Raw genomic sequence first — 11,917 nt, 5'->3', positions numbered from 1 at the left:
ACACACACACACACACACACACACACACACACACACACACACACACACACACACACACACACACACACACACCCCACCTGGTCTGAGTCTCTGTCCCTGAATTGCAGGAAACCCATCACTTTCCCCAGTATATCAGAAGATTTCCTCTTGGCGCTGGAGGGAGTATGCTGCATACATTATCCCTAGTCACCTCTCATGATTTTCAGTTTCTACTAAATTTTCTATCTTATCCTCAAACCTTTGTCTTGCATCAGTCGAAGAGAGTAACAGATTCTTTTCCTTTCATTTTCCTGATACATTAACGCAAAGCAACAGCTGCTATAGATTTTTCCTCAAAGTTTGGGGGCAATAGGATTCTCATATTCTTTAAACACAGCATAAATCCGTTTCTGTAGGCAGGCACCTCAATTCATTTCTTGTTTGTGTACTTTCCTCATAGCTCATGCTACATTCAGTTGATCACTGTTTACTTCAAGGTCTTAAAAGTTACAATTTCTCCCCCTCTCTATTCTCATCTTATAGGCAGATTACACTCAATATCTGGAAAAATAATGGAGATTTTTGTGTGGCTGTGCCTCCACATTCTGGCAGCTCTTGGTTGAAAGTATGTAAATGAGGACAGCAACAAAATCAATATTTAAGCAATATTTTAATAGAGTGATATTGTGGACATTTTATAGAAGCCTTGAGATAGGAGAGGGACACATAATACTGTATTTTTGCTGCCCTCCATTTCAGTCATGACTCTGCTGGGGGCTAAAGTAGACAAAAAGTCCCATTCACTGAATTGTGGTCTCATTGCAGGTCAATTTGTCAGTCACCTGAAGCTTAGATGAGCAGTATGGATACTGATAAGGAAGTTCGTGTTACAGGATGTACAATTGCCTTTCATCATTATTCTCACTGAAATCAAGATTATTGGCATGGATATGAGGCCCTTGTTCCAACTGAATTTTAGTTCTTGGAATGGAGAACTAATGAGCAACAGTGCATTCTGGGAAACTATGCTTATTGATACTGATTTTATTTAATTTTGACTAATTTTTTAATATAAGATATTGAATAAGGTTATTTAGGGAATATAGATTTTTCTTTTGAAAAAACTTGAAACTCAAATGTTAATAGGTTGAAAGACTCCCTTTTTTGTTTCCTTTTCTTTTTTCCTTACATTAATGTGTGGAGTATAGAAACCAGAAAACTGATACCATACATGTAATGGACTGGACACATAACTTAGTACAGTATACTAGAGTTTGTTTCAGCATTTCAGAGTCTTTTTAATGCTATAAAGTGGCAAGTAAACATAAAGAAAAAGTATTTATAATTATTGTAAAAATGTTTAAAAATGTAACCCCTGGATATATAGATGCTAGATGATGTTATAAATGAAGAAAATGGCACTTTGGAAAAAAAGTAAATGTAAAAAAGAATTTATCAATCTTGCTATGATTTTGTGGTAGAACCTTTAAAAGTACGTATTAGGAGTAGAAAAACCTTAGGGTAGAGATGGAGAAATATATAATGAAATTAAAAAAAACTCTGGGATTATGGTAATGAAGTTTTAATGAACTTCATTCATAATTGTTTTCCGGAAATTGATTTTATATAAGTCTTTTTCTTCTCTGGAATAAATGAGCATCTCATGGAGGAAGCTAAAGCTTGTCTTTATGGACATAATGCATAATCACAAAACTGCCCAATGGAGATTAGTTGTAACATAAGCACCACTTCCCTATCAGACTGAGATTTATGTATGATGTTTAAGACATGCCAGAACAGCATTAGGAAATTCTTTTTAAAAATTCACTAACAAATGATATTTTCCTTTAGAATGAAGACCTAGTTTGCTTCAAAGATATCAAGCCAGCAGCACCTCATCATTATCTTGTGGTGCCAAAGGTGCATATTGGAAACTGCAGATATCTAAAGAAAGATCAGATAGAACTGGGTAAGTTGATGGCAGTATTCTTCATGGTTATATCATCGTGAACTGGCATCAGTGACGGCAGTGACAACTGAAAAGAAACAGTTTAGCCAGGTATCATGATAAAGGAGCATTATGGCTTTTTGAAACTTGCATTATGAAAAATTTCAAATATGTACAAAAATAAAGAAAATAGTATAATCTCCATGTATTTATCACCCAACTTCAACATTTATTAACTCATGGCCAATTTCTTTACATGTATTAACCTTCTCCCACAGTGGATTTTAAGCAAATATCAGACGCCATGTTATTTAATTTTTTAAATCTCTAAAAGATAATGCCTCTTTATGCTTTTTAAATGATGGCTTTCTTGATTCTGAAAGTGAAAGATAATATGAAAACTTATAAACAAATAGAATGGATAAAGAAGATGTGGTACATATATACAATGGACTATTACTCAGCCATAAAAAGGAACGGAATTGTGCCATTTGCAGAGACGTGGATGGACCTAGAGACTGTCATACAGAGTGAAGTAAGTCAGTAAGAGAAAAACAAATAGCGTATAATATCACTTATATGCAGAATCTAGAAAAATGATACAGATGAACTTATTTGCAAAACAAAAATAGAGATGCACACATAGAGAACAAACGTATGGATACCAAGGGGGCAATGGGGAGGTGGAATGAGTTGGGAGATTAGGATTGACATATATACACTACTATGTATAAAATTGATAACTAATGAGAACCTACTGTATATCACAGGGAACTCTACTCAGTGCTCTGTGGTAACCTAAATGGGAAGGAAATCCAAAAAAGAGGGAATATATGTATACATATAGCTGATTCACTTTGCTGTACAGCAGAAACTAACATAACATTGTAAAGCAACTATACTCCAATAAAAATTAATTTTAAAAAAGTTATAAACAAATAAGTTATAGTATGGCATATGAGTACATATTACCTGAGAGTGAGACCATATTGGTACCTGCCTTGTAGTTTCCTGCCTTGTAATTTCCTGTATAGATGAAGTAGGACCAAAGTTTAATTATGAGATTTTAGTGATGAACTTTTAGCCTCTGAAAAAGAGATTCTGAAATCTTGTCTCTTACAGGATTATCCTGTATTTTCCTATACATGATTCCTGTGACTTGTCAGCTACGGTTTACTAAGACATTGCTAAGTTTACTTCAAACCTGCTTCAATAGCCATTGTCATCAGGGTCTGGGATGTTCGGTCAATACTTTAAGGTAGCTGGCAAGATAGATAAGTTGGGCCAGATTTTTGAAGGTGACTAAGAAATCTCTTTGATGAAAACCTCGATATGTGGTTTATTAGTGTTTAGACTACTGAATTACCAGTTTTTAAACTGTTTTTTCGAGGTATTGTGAAATTCCTTAGTCATCTTCAGTTCTATCAGTATGTTTCATGCTCCTTCCAACAGACAGAGGCCAATATACGTGCAGTATTTAGTACTAGGCAACAGCCACCAGCCTTAAGTATTTCCTTTTATACTGTTTTTCTTAAGGAGGGAGAAATGTGTTTATGCTTGCTTTTCTTTTTCTAGTATTTCTTTTCTTGTTAAAAGTTTTTATAACAGTTGCAAATCAAATGTTACTAATTTTGAAGCAGCATGGTGGGTGTTTGGGATTTCATTATATGTACTGTTTTTACTGATTTTGTGTATATTTGAATATTTCCATAATAAAACTTTAAAAGTCCTTGAAATTAATATTTTTACACAGTCTATAAAGTTGGAAAAATAATAAACATATGGAAGAGCTTAATAATACTATCAAGCACTGTGACTATAATTGACATTAATAGAACTTCACCTAACTATAGAATATACATTTTGTTATGAGCACATGTTCACCAAGATAGTCCATATTCTGGACAATAAAATAAGTCTCAATACATTTCAGATGATCAAAATCTTATAAAATACATTGTCTGATGACCATGGAATTAAAATAAATAATAAAATCTAGAATAGCACTAAATATTTTTAAGTTAAAACACTTTTAAGTAACTTCTAAATAAATAGGTAAAAAAGACAGTATTTTCAACTGATTGGTAATAAAAATACAACATAACAAAATTTGTAGAATGTAGCTGAAGAAGTGCCTAGAGGGAAATTTATAGCTTTAAGTGCTTACATTAGAAAAGGAGGTACAAAACCAATGACCTAAGTTTCCAGTTTAGGATGCTAGAAAGAGGCAAGCAAATCAGATCAAAATAAAGTATAAAGAAGGAAATAGTAGAGTAGATATCAATGAAATAGGAAAGAGACAGTAGGTTTTGCTTCATGTATTTTGGATCTGATTTTAAGTGAATATGTAATTATGATTGTTATGTCTTCTCAGTTATCCATTTTTATCATTGTAAAATGTTCCTTTTTATGTCTGGAAATACTTCTTGTGTCTTTTTTTTTTTTTTTTTTTTTTTGCGGTACGCGGGCTTCTCACTGTTGTGGCCTCTCCCATTGCGGAGCACAGGCTCCGGACGTGCAGGCTCAGTGGCCATGGCTCACGGACCCAGCCGCTCCGCGACTGGATCTTCCCAGACCTGGGCACGAACCCGTGTCCCCTGCATCGGCAGGCGGACTCTCAACCACTGCACCACCAGGGAAGCCCTTGGGAGTATTTTTAAAAGAAAACAAGATACAGTCTGGCTCGAAGTAACATGAGCTTTTTTTTTGACCTTGTGGTACTGGCCTTGTCATGGAAGCCTTCCCACTCAAGCCTGACTTAGAGAGGTAAACTGTTAGCAATGATTTTATAAGCCTCATTATAACAACTGCCCTCTGCAGATTCTCTCACTTCTTCTCTTTTCAAATGCTTGATTACACCATTCAGAAACAAAAGAGATCTAAAGTTTGGCATTGTGCTTTGAAGATCCTGGGTTACCAAAATTTTTTTAATGGGGAAGCATATTTCCACCTGAAGGCCATGAAACATTGAGACAATAAAGATGCTAAGGCAAATAAGAGTTTGGAAGCCAAAACAAAACATTTAGCTAGTCATGGCTGGGCCAACATAAAGAGATGTCATATTCCTAATTTGAGTTCAAAGACAAATTCAAAGTTTTCTTGTCCTCTTAACTCAAACAGTTTTTGTTTAATTACTTGGTTTCCTTACGATTAGAATTAGACCTCAGTAGGATCAGATGTCCTAAACAGTCACTTGATAATATCCCTCAACAGCTGTTCAAAGTCAGCTTATGTGTAACAGTTTGTGATGGGTTGAACCTTCATTTCAGTTGTTGATAAGCAAATTTCTTCGTAACTTAGAGCTACTGGATGAGTCTTTAAATGTGTATCCATTTGATACGACTTTTTACTAGGACCCTAAAATTTCGGGTTAATAACTAGGTAGTGAACTTAATGTCTCCCATAGTGTAATGTAGTTTCTTTACTGTTTTGTAGTTGAGAACATGGTAACTGTTGGAAAAACCATTCTTGAAAGGAATAATTTCACTGACTTCAAAAATACGAGGTATGTATACTTCCAGATAGAAACCAATATATGCAGTTGGTTTTTCTGAAATGTTATTTCCTCAGGAAAACGAAAGTAGAGATGGCAGAATTCATGGTTTAAATGCAGTTTTCCTGAAAGTGAACATATTGTTCATTGGTAAATTTAATAAACAAAACTTTTTTTCACATCTCAACATCGTCTAATAATCACCACATTTAGTTTTGGACAGACAAGTATATTGAAGCAGTGGGTAGGTAAAATTAGTTGCTTAGTCCTCTTTGTTCAATATGTGCATTCCTATAAAATTGTGAGTAAATTGAATTTCCTTAGAAAAAATTTATTTTATATGATTTAAAAATATATTATTACCCTTCTAGCATGAAAGTAACTTGAATTTGTTGAACTGCACTCTGACATTAACCAAAGTTTGAGTAAAAGCATTCAATATTCAATTTGGTAACTGTTTTAATTAATCTATTTATTTTTTCTTTTTAAAAGATTTCGATTTTGCCTTGTATGATCAAAGTAGTACCAAGGCAAGTATAGTGATTACTTTGACACCTCTGAACTGGAATTCAGAGGCCTGAATTCTAATGCTATCAGTGTTACTTGCTTCTACTGTAGTTGTACTGGCTGTGTTACTTTAGACAAGTCATTTAAACTCTCCAAGATAATACCTGCAGTGCCTACTTGTAGGCTAAAATGAGATTGAATGTGTGAAAATCCTGTGAAAACTATTATGAACTATATCCAAGGGTGATAATGACAAGGAACAGATGGTATTTGAGACCCTTTGGTCAAAACCAACACGTTCCCTTCCCAGTCATAGAAGTGCTCATTAGAAGAATGAACACTGGACTGGTTGTCAAGAGCCCTGAGTTTCAATTCTAGCTCTACCACTGCCTAACTTTGTGACCTTGAGAAGTCTCTTCAACTTTCTAGATCTTGGTTTCCCCATCTTTAAAATCTTTAAAATGAAAAGGTTGAGTGAACCCTTGAGTTACTTCTTGCTTTTAGATTACTTGATTCCATTATATGACTCCTGTTTCATAGAGGGAAAACCTAGTCTCCTTTTCTGGGTGGTGGTAGAGGCTTTTCAATATGTTACGGATCTGATTCCACAGTCTGTCCTGTCCTGCTGCATTATAGCACCTCTCCTTGCCTTCTTCCCACGTTCCCAGTCATTTTTAGTCTTTTTTAAAAATTGAGACTTACTTCTAGTTTGAACAGGCAAATATTTCTAGGCTTGAATTATTGTTACAGGTGTGCCTTGCTCCATTTACAAAGTAGACTTCCAAAACTGTGTGTAAATGGATTTTTAAGAGGTTAAATCATATTAAAAAATTTTTTTACCAAAGGAATTCTCTTGTAAATATTTTATAAAGCAAATAGTTATGAATAGTTATCATCTAACTTATTTTTAGTATTCAAGAAACTTAAGTGATGATAAAGTTTTTTTAGTGAGGGTAAGGAAATGACCACTTTATTAAAGGAGAAAGTGCGCCATCTACTGGCTATGTCTTGGAAAAAGGAATCCTACTTCTACTTCAGCGTTCAGTAATTTTAAGATTCACTGCAGAGACATCTTTTAGGAGAATTAAAGCTTAATATGATAAGAACTGAAGTAATAAGACATAATGCCAGCTCAGAATTCATAAGGGTTATACAGAGGCATAATATTCTGTGAAAACCTTTCTCAATGAAGAGTTTATCTTATTGTGAACTTCAACATGAAGATGAACTGTGTGAATACTCTCAAGTTCATAAAGAAAAACAGTGAAAGAGATGTTTGAGTGGCAATCTGTCTACCTTAGGTAACTTGTTTTGGATATATTTAATATTTATGTGTTTTAACCTGAAAATATAGTTTTAAACTGTTGTAGAACTAATTTGTCAATTATCTCTTACCTTGCTGTTTCAGAATGGGTTTCCATGTGCCACCATTCTGTTCCATTTCCCATTTGCACCTTCATGTTCTGGCACCAGCCGATCAGCTTAGCTTCTTATCAAAATTGGTTTATAGAGTGAATTCCTATTGGTTTATCACAGTAAGTGTTATTGTTATGCTAGCAGCATACAAAAATATTTAAAATATTTGTCCTTTTTGTTGTAGTTTTTCTTTTCTTGGCAACAGTGGGCACTTACAGACTTGATCATCTGTTTTAACATTCTATTTGCACATATCTAAAATAATATTTTTAATTTGGGGTACTTTTCCAGGTCATCAAATCTGTAGGAAGCGATACTATGGCAAAGTCTCTCAATTGTAAGCAGAGGATATGATATAGAAGTTCATGGCATTAATAGTTCAGAATTCTGAATTGTGGCTCTATTAGTTACTTGAGTGACCATGTGCAAGTTACTTAAACTTTTTAAGGCCCAAGTTTTTTTATCTACTACTGACATATAGGTAATAGTGCCTACATCTAGGGTTGATAAGAGGATTGATGAAATAATTAACATGTAAAGCACTTAAAACTGTACATTGCAGATAGTGAGGGCTCAGTAAATGTTATCTGCTGCCTCTGTCATCATCAACCTCATTGCAGAAATTGATGCAAGTAGTAGCATCAGCTACTAGATCTGAAGTTGAAGCTTTGAGCCTAAAAAAATTGCAGAATTTTGCTTTACTAGGGCAAAAGTAGAATAGAATTCAACTGATTATTGGCTTGTAACCTGACAGTCAAGCTTTAGTTATTAAATGACTCTGTCCTTCCAGGGCTACTTGACTAGTAATTTATGTTTCTTATTTTATGTGTCCATGATGATAAGGTGACCTATAGTTGCTGTATCTGAAAAACCATCAAATTGCAAATTAAGTAATTACCATTAGTTAATGCAGATTATTATTATAGTCATAGTACAAAAGAAATGAAAAAGCAGTTGATTTCTAGAAACTTCATATTTCAAACTTATTATCTCTCTCCTCAACTTGTTGTCCATATATTTAATGTATGTGGTGTATATATTTGAAATTAAAAAGTGGGACATTTTGTAGGAAGCTGATGTGGTCTCTTAAAAAAAATCAGTATGATAAAAAACAGATATTTTTTTCTTATTTGTATTTCTAAGTTTCTACACTATCTATGCTTTTATAGTAAAAAATAATTAGAAATACATTTTTATACTTTTTAAACTGTATTTCCTTACATGATTTTTTAGTTGGGAAAAAAATGAATGAACAAAGTTATGAGATCTATTAATGGTTCGTCCTGGGAATCTGAACTCTTCTTAAATCTAGGTATTTAAGTATATATTATGAGACTGAAAAAATCAAGATAAAGATGTTACCGTTTATTCTGAAATCTTACATAATTTTTCAGATATATGATGATTGAGAAAAGTATCTGAAATGATGTAATTAGAAGGCTTTAGTTTACTTTTTATTCTTTTTGTTTTCCTTATTTTTTTAGAGCAGTTTTAGGTTCACAGCAAAATTGAATGGAAAGTACACAGAGTTCCCGTATACCCTCTGTCCCCACATACTCGCAGTCTTCCCCACTGTCGACATCCTACACACCACAGTGATACATTCGTTATAATCCATGAAACTACGTTGACATGTTATTATCACTCAAAGTCCATAGTTTACATTAGGGTTCATTCTTGGTGTTGTACATTCTGTGGGTTTGGATGAATGTATAATGACATATATCAACAATTATAGAATCATGCAGAATAGTTTAACTGCCCTGAAAATCCTCTGTGCTCTGACTATTCATTTCTCCCTCCCCCTTAATCCCTGGTAACCACTGATCTTTTTAATGTCTCTGGTTTTTCCTTTTCCAGAATATCATGTAGTTAGAATCATATTGTTTGTAGCCTTTTCAGATTGGCTTCTTTCACTTAGTTAAATGCATTTCAGGTTCTTCCATGTCTTTAGTATTATATTTATTTTCCTTATTGAAACTATCTAACAAAAAGGCAATGTGGATAAAAATCTGCATATTTATATATAGTATAGAATAAACACCTTTACTGTAGTTTGAAAACTGTTATGTTGAGAGTATTTTGTAAGACATTTTTAGGAACAGAATATGTAGTATCCAGTTCTTCTGCTGTGGCTTATTATAATAGGGGTGCCTGTAGAATTATTTCATGTAGGCTATGATAACTAGAATAAAAAAAATATGTTATTTTTCCATTACAGGCTGATTATTTGATTGACAAACTAAGAACATGAAAATGTCAACAGTGGAAGATTTTCCTAATTTTAGCTCAACATAAACTAATATTCTGGTCTCTTTGAAGTCTAATTACAACTGGGTTTTATGTGAAGCTATTACTGGGTAGTTTTAAATTGTTTCTTAATGTTTGTTTCCTGAAATCTGTGATATAGTTATATGAATATTTTGTCATTGACTTTGTTTCAGTGGTTCCTTGTCTAAGGTATAAGATACTATAGATAAAATCCCATTAAAACAAATTCTGTTAATCAAGAAGGGCTCTGTATTTTTTTTAAAGTTCAAACATTTTAATTTCTCAATAGTCAATTATAATAGTGATTTATTTATGAAGAATAAACTGGTATAAGAAGTACTTGTTGGAGCCTTTATTATATGAAGGAGAAAGAGAAATTATTTCTTGATTGTTCTGTAATTTTACACACAAAATTTCAAAATAAACAGTACCGTACTACACAGGGATCTCTGATCTTATTGATGGAAAGAACTGTATATGTGTCACTTTTTACTCAGGTTTCAGATGCTGGCTTTCACTTCTTGAATCCTAGCATCTTTGTAATAAATTGATCCTGAAGCTATGTAATATATATGAAATAATTTCACTGTAACAGTGGGTTTGCTATAACAATCAATTTGGCTATCCAAGAGAATTCATTGTAATGGAATTTTACCTGTAAGAACGTAAATTGGGAAGAAACATAAGTGGTTACATTAATCTATTAAAACTGGCAGAAACTGTTGCTCTATGGCTTATTTATTATACCAAAGGAAAATTAGAATTAAAAAGTGGTTAGACCTGTCTTTTATCATGAAAAAGTCCTGATTTGAAAGTAGAGATATATTGGATGAGAAAATTAATTTTAATAGCAACATTAATATATTGATAAATCATTTCATGAGACATATTTCTTTAGGAATTGTCTTTTGGTGCTAATCTACTAACAATAGTGAATGTGAATGAAAAATAAGTACTGAAAGCTAATCTTACATTGTGCCAGTGTATAACGGTACCATATACATGAATATAAATGAACATAAGGATTAAAGTATTGATCTTAGGAACAGGCTGAGAAGAGTAGTGGTTTTTTTTTTAACCTTCTTTTTTGGGGGATGATATTAAACATAGTTTTAAGTAATGAAATACTTAGTTACAACCTCTGGAATCAATATTGTTTAGTTCATTTGTTCATTAATTCATTCAAAAAACATTTAGTGGGCTTCCCTGGTGGCACAGTGGTTAAGAATCCACCTGCCAATGCAGGGGACACAGGTTCGAGCCCTGGTCCAGGAAGATCCCACATGCCGTGGAGTAACTAAGCCCGTGCGCCACAACTACTGAGCCTGAGTTCTAGAGCCCAGGAGCCATAACTACTGAACCCGCGTGCCACAACTACTGAAGCCCCTGCGCCTAGAGTCTGTGCTACGCAATAAGAGAAGCCACCGCAATGAGAAGCCCGCACACCACAATGAAGAGTAACCCCCGCTCTCTGCAACTAGAGAAAGCCTGCACGCAACAACGGAGACCCAATGCAGCCAAAAATAAAAAAAATAAATTCGGTGAGCATTTAACATGTACCAGACATTGCCAGGATCAGGAAATATAGAAGTGAGAAAGGACAGTCTGCCTTTAATTGCTAATACGAAGATCAGACAAAACCAGTGAGTACAATTTGGTATGTTAAGTACAAAAATGTCCATAGAAGAGGCTGTGGAGAGGGAAACAATTTTGAGAGCAGGTGGCAGTAGAACTGAGTATTTGAGACTCAATGTTAGGCAGGTAGATAGTGGAAGTTTAGGCTGAGAGACCAACATGTACTTTCCTTGGGTTCTGCTTCCATTGTTATTTACTTAACAACTGAACATCCAAATTCCATTTTGTTCACTGAAGGTGGAGAGAGGAATTTGGAAGTAGGGGTTACGGGCTCTCAAAATTAGATTTACAAGTTTTTCAGCACTGCTTTGCTAAGTAGCTGGCTGAGCATCCACACAGATTAGCAGTTACATGTTTCTATAAATCAGTTCTACTGTGATCAGCTTCAGAAAAGGAATTTTCAACATGTGCAACATGTTGTACTAGTGAACTTACAGTGATATAATTGACAGTATTATGATAACAATATGTAAGGTATTTAAGGAATTCTCAAATGCCTTATGGACCTCTTAAAAATGTGATTAGCCATTTGATTTAATTTATATGAGATTATACCCTCTCATAGTAAGGAGGTTGGAAAACCCTTGGAACCTTACATTTTCAGTGGCTCTTCTCTTGTAAAGATCAATAATCAAATTATGACAATTTAAATTTACTCAGCCTTTTCA

General features: G+C 33.9%; 1 protein-coding gene across 1 annotated transcript in view; it reads left to right on the top strand.

Moving 5' to 3' along the window:
* HINT3 (histidine triad nucleotide binding protein 3) overlaps positions 1–10,338 on the top strand; it is a 16,306-nt gene extending 5,968 nt beyond the window's left edge. The window contains exons 2-5 of the mRNA XM_027087110.1: positions 1,831–1,948; positions 5,363–5,432; positions 7,336–7,462; positions 9,565–10,338. Of these exons, the coding sequence (XP_026942911.1) occupies positions 1,831–1,948; positions 5,363–5,432; positions 7,336–7,462; positions 9,565–9,597 (348 nt within the window). The 3' untranslated portion in view covers positions 9,598–10,338. The remainder of the gene's footprint in view (positions 1–1,830; positions 1,949–5,362; positions 5,433–7,335; positions 7,463–9,564) is intronic.
* Positions 10,339–11,917: the final 1,579 nt, after the last annotated feature.

This window comes from Aethalodelphis obliquidens, unplaced genomic scaffold, assembly GCF_003676395.1.
Source record: "Aethalodelphis obliquidens isolate GAN/ISIS:26980383/991018 unplaced genomic scaffold, ASM367639v1 scaffold3, whole genome shotgun sequence".
Lineage (NCBI taxonomy): Eukaryota > Metazoa > Chordata > Mammalia > Artiodactyla > Delphinidae > Aethalodelphis > Aethalodelphis obliquidens.
This window is presented reverse-complemented; position numbering and strand designations above follow the sequence as displayed.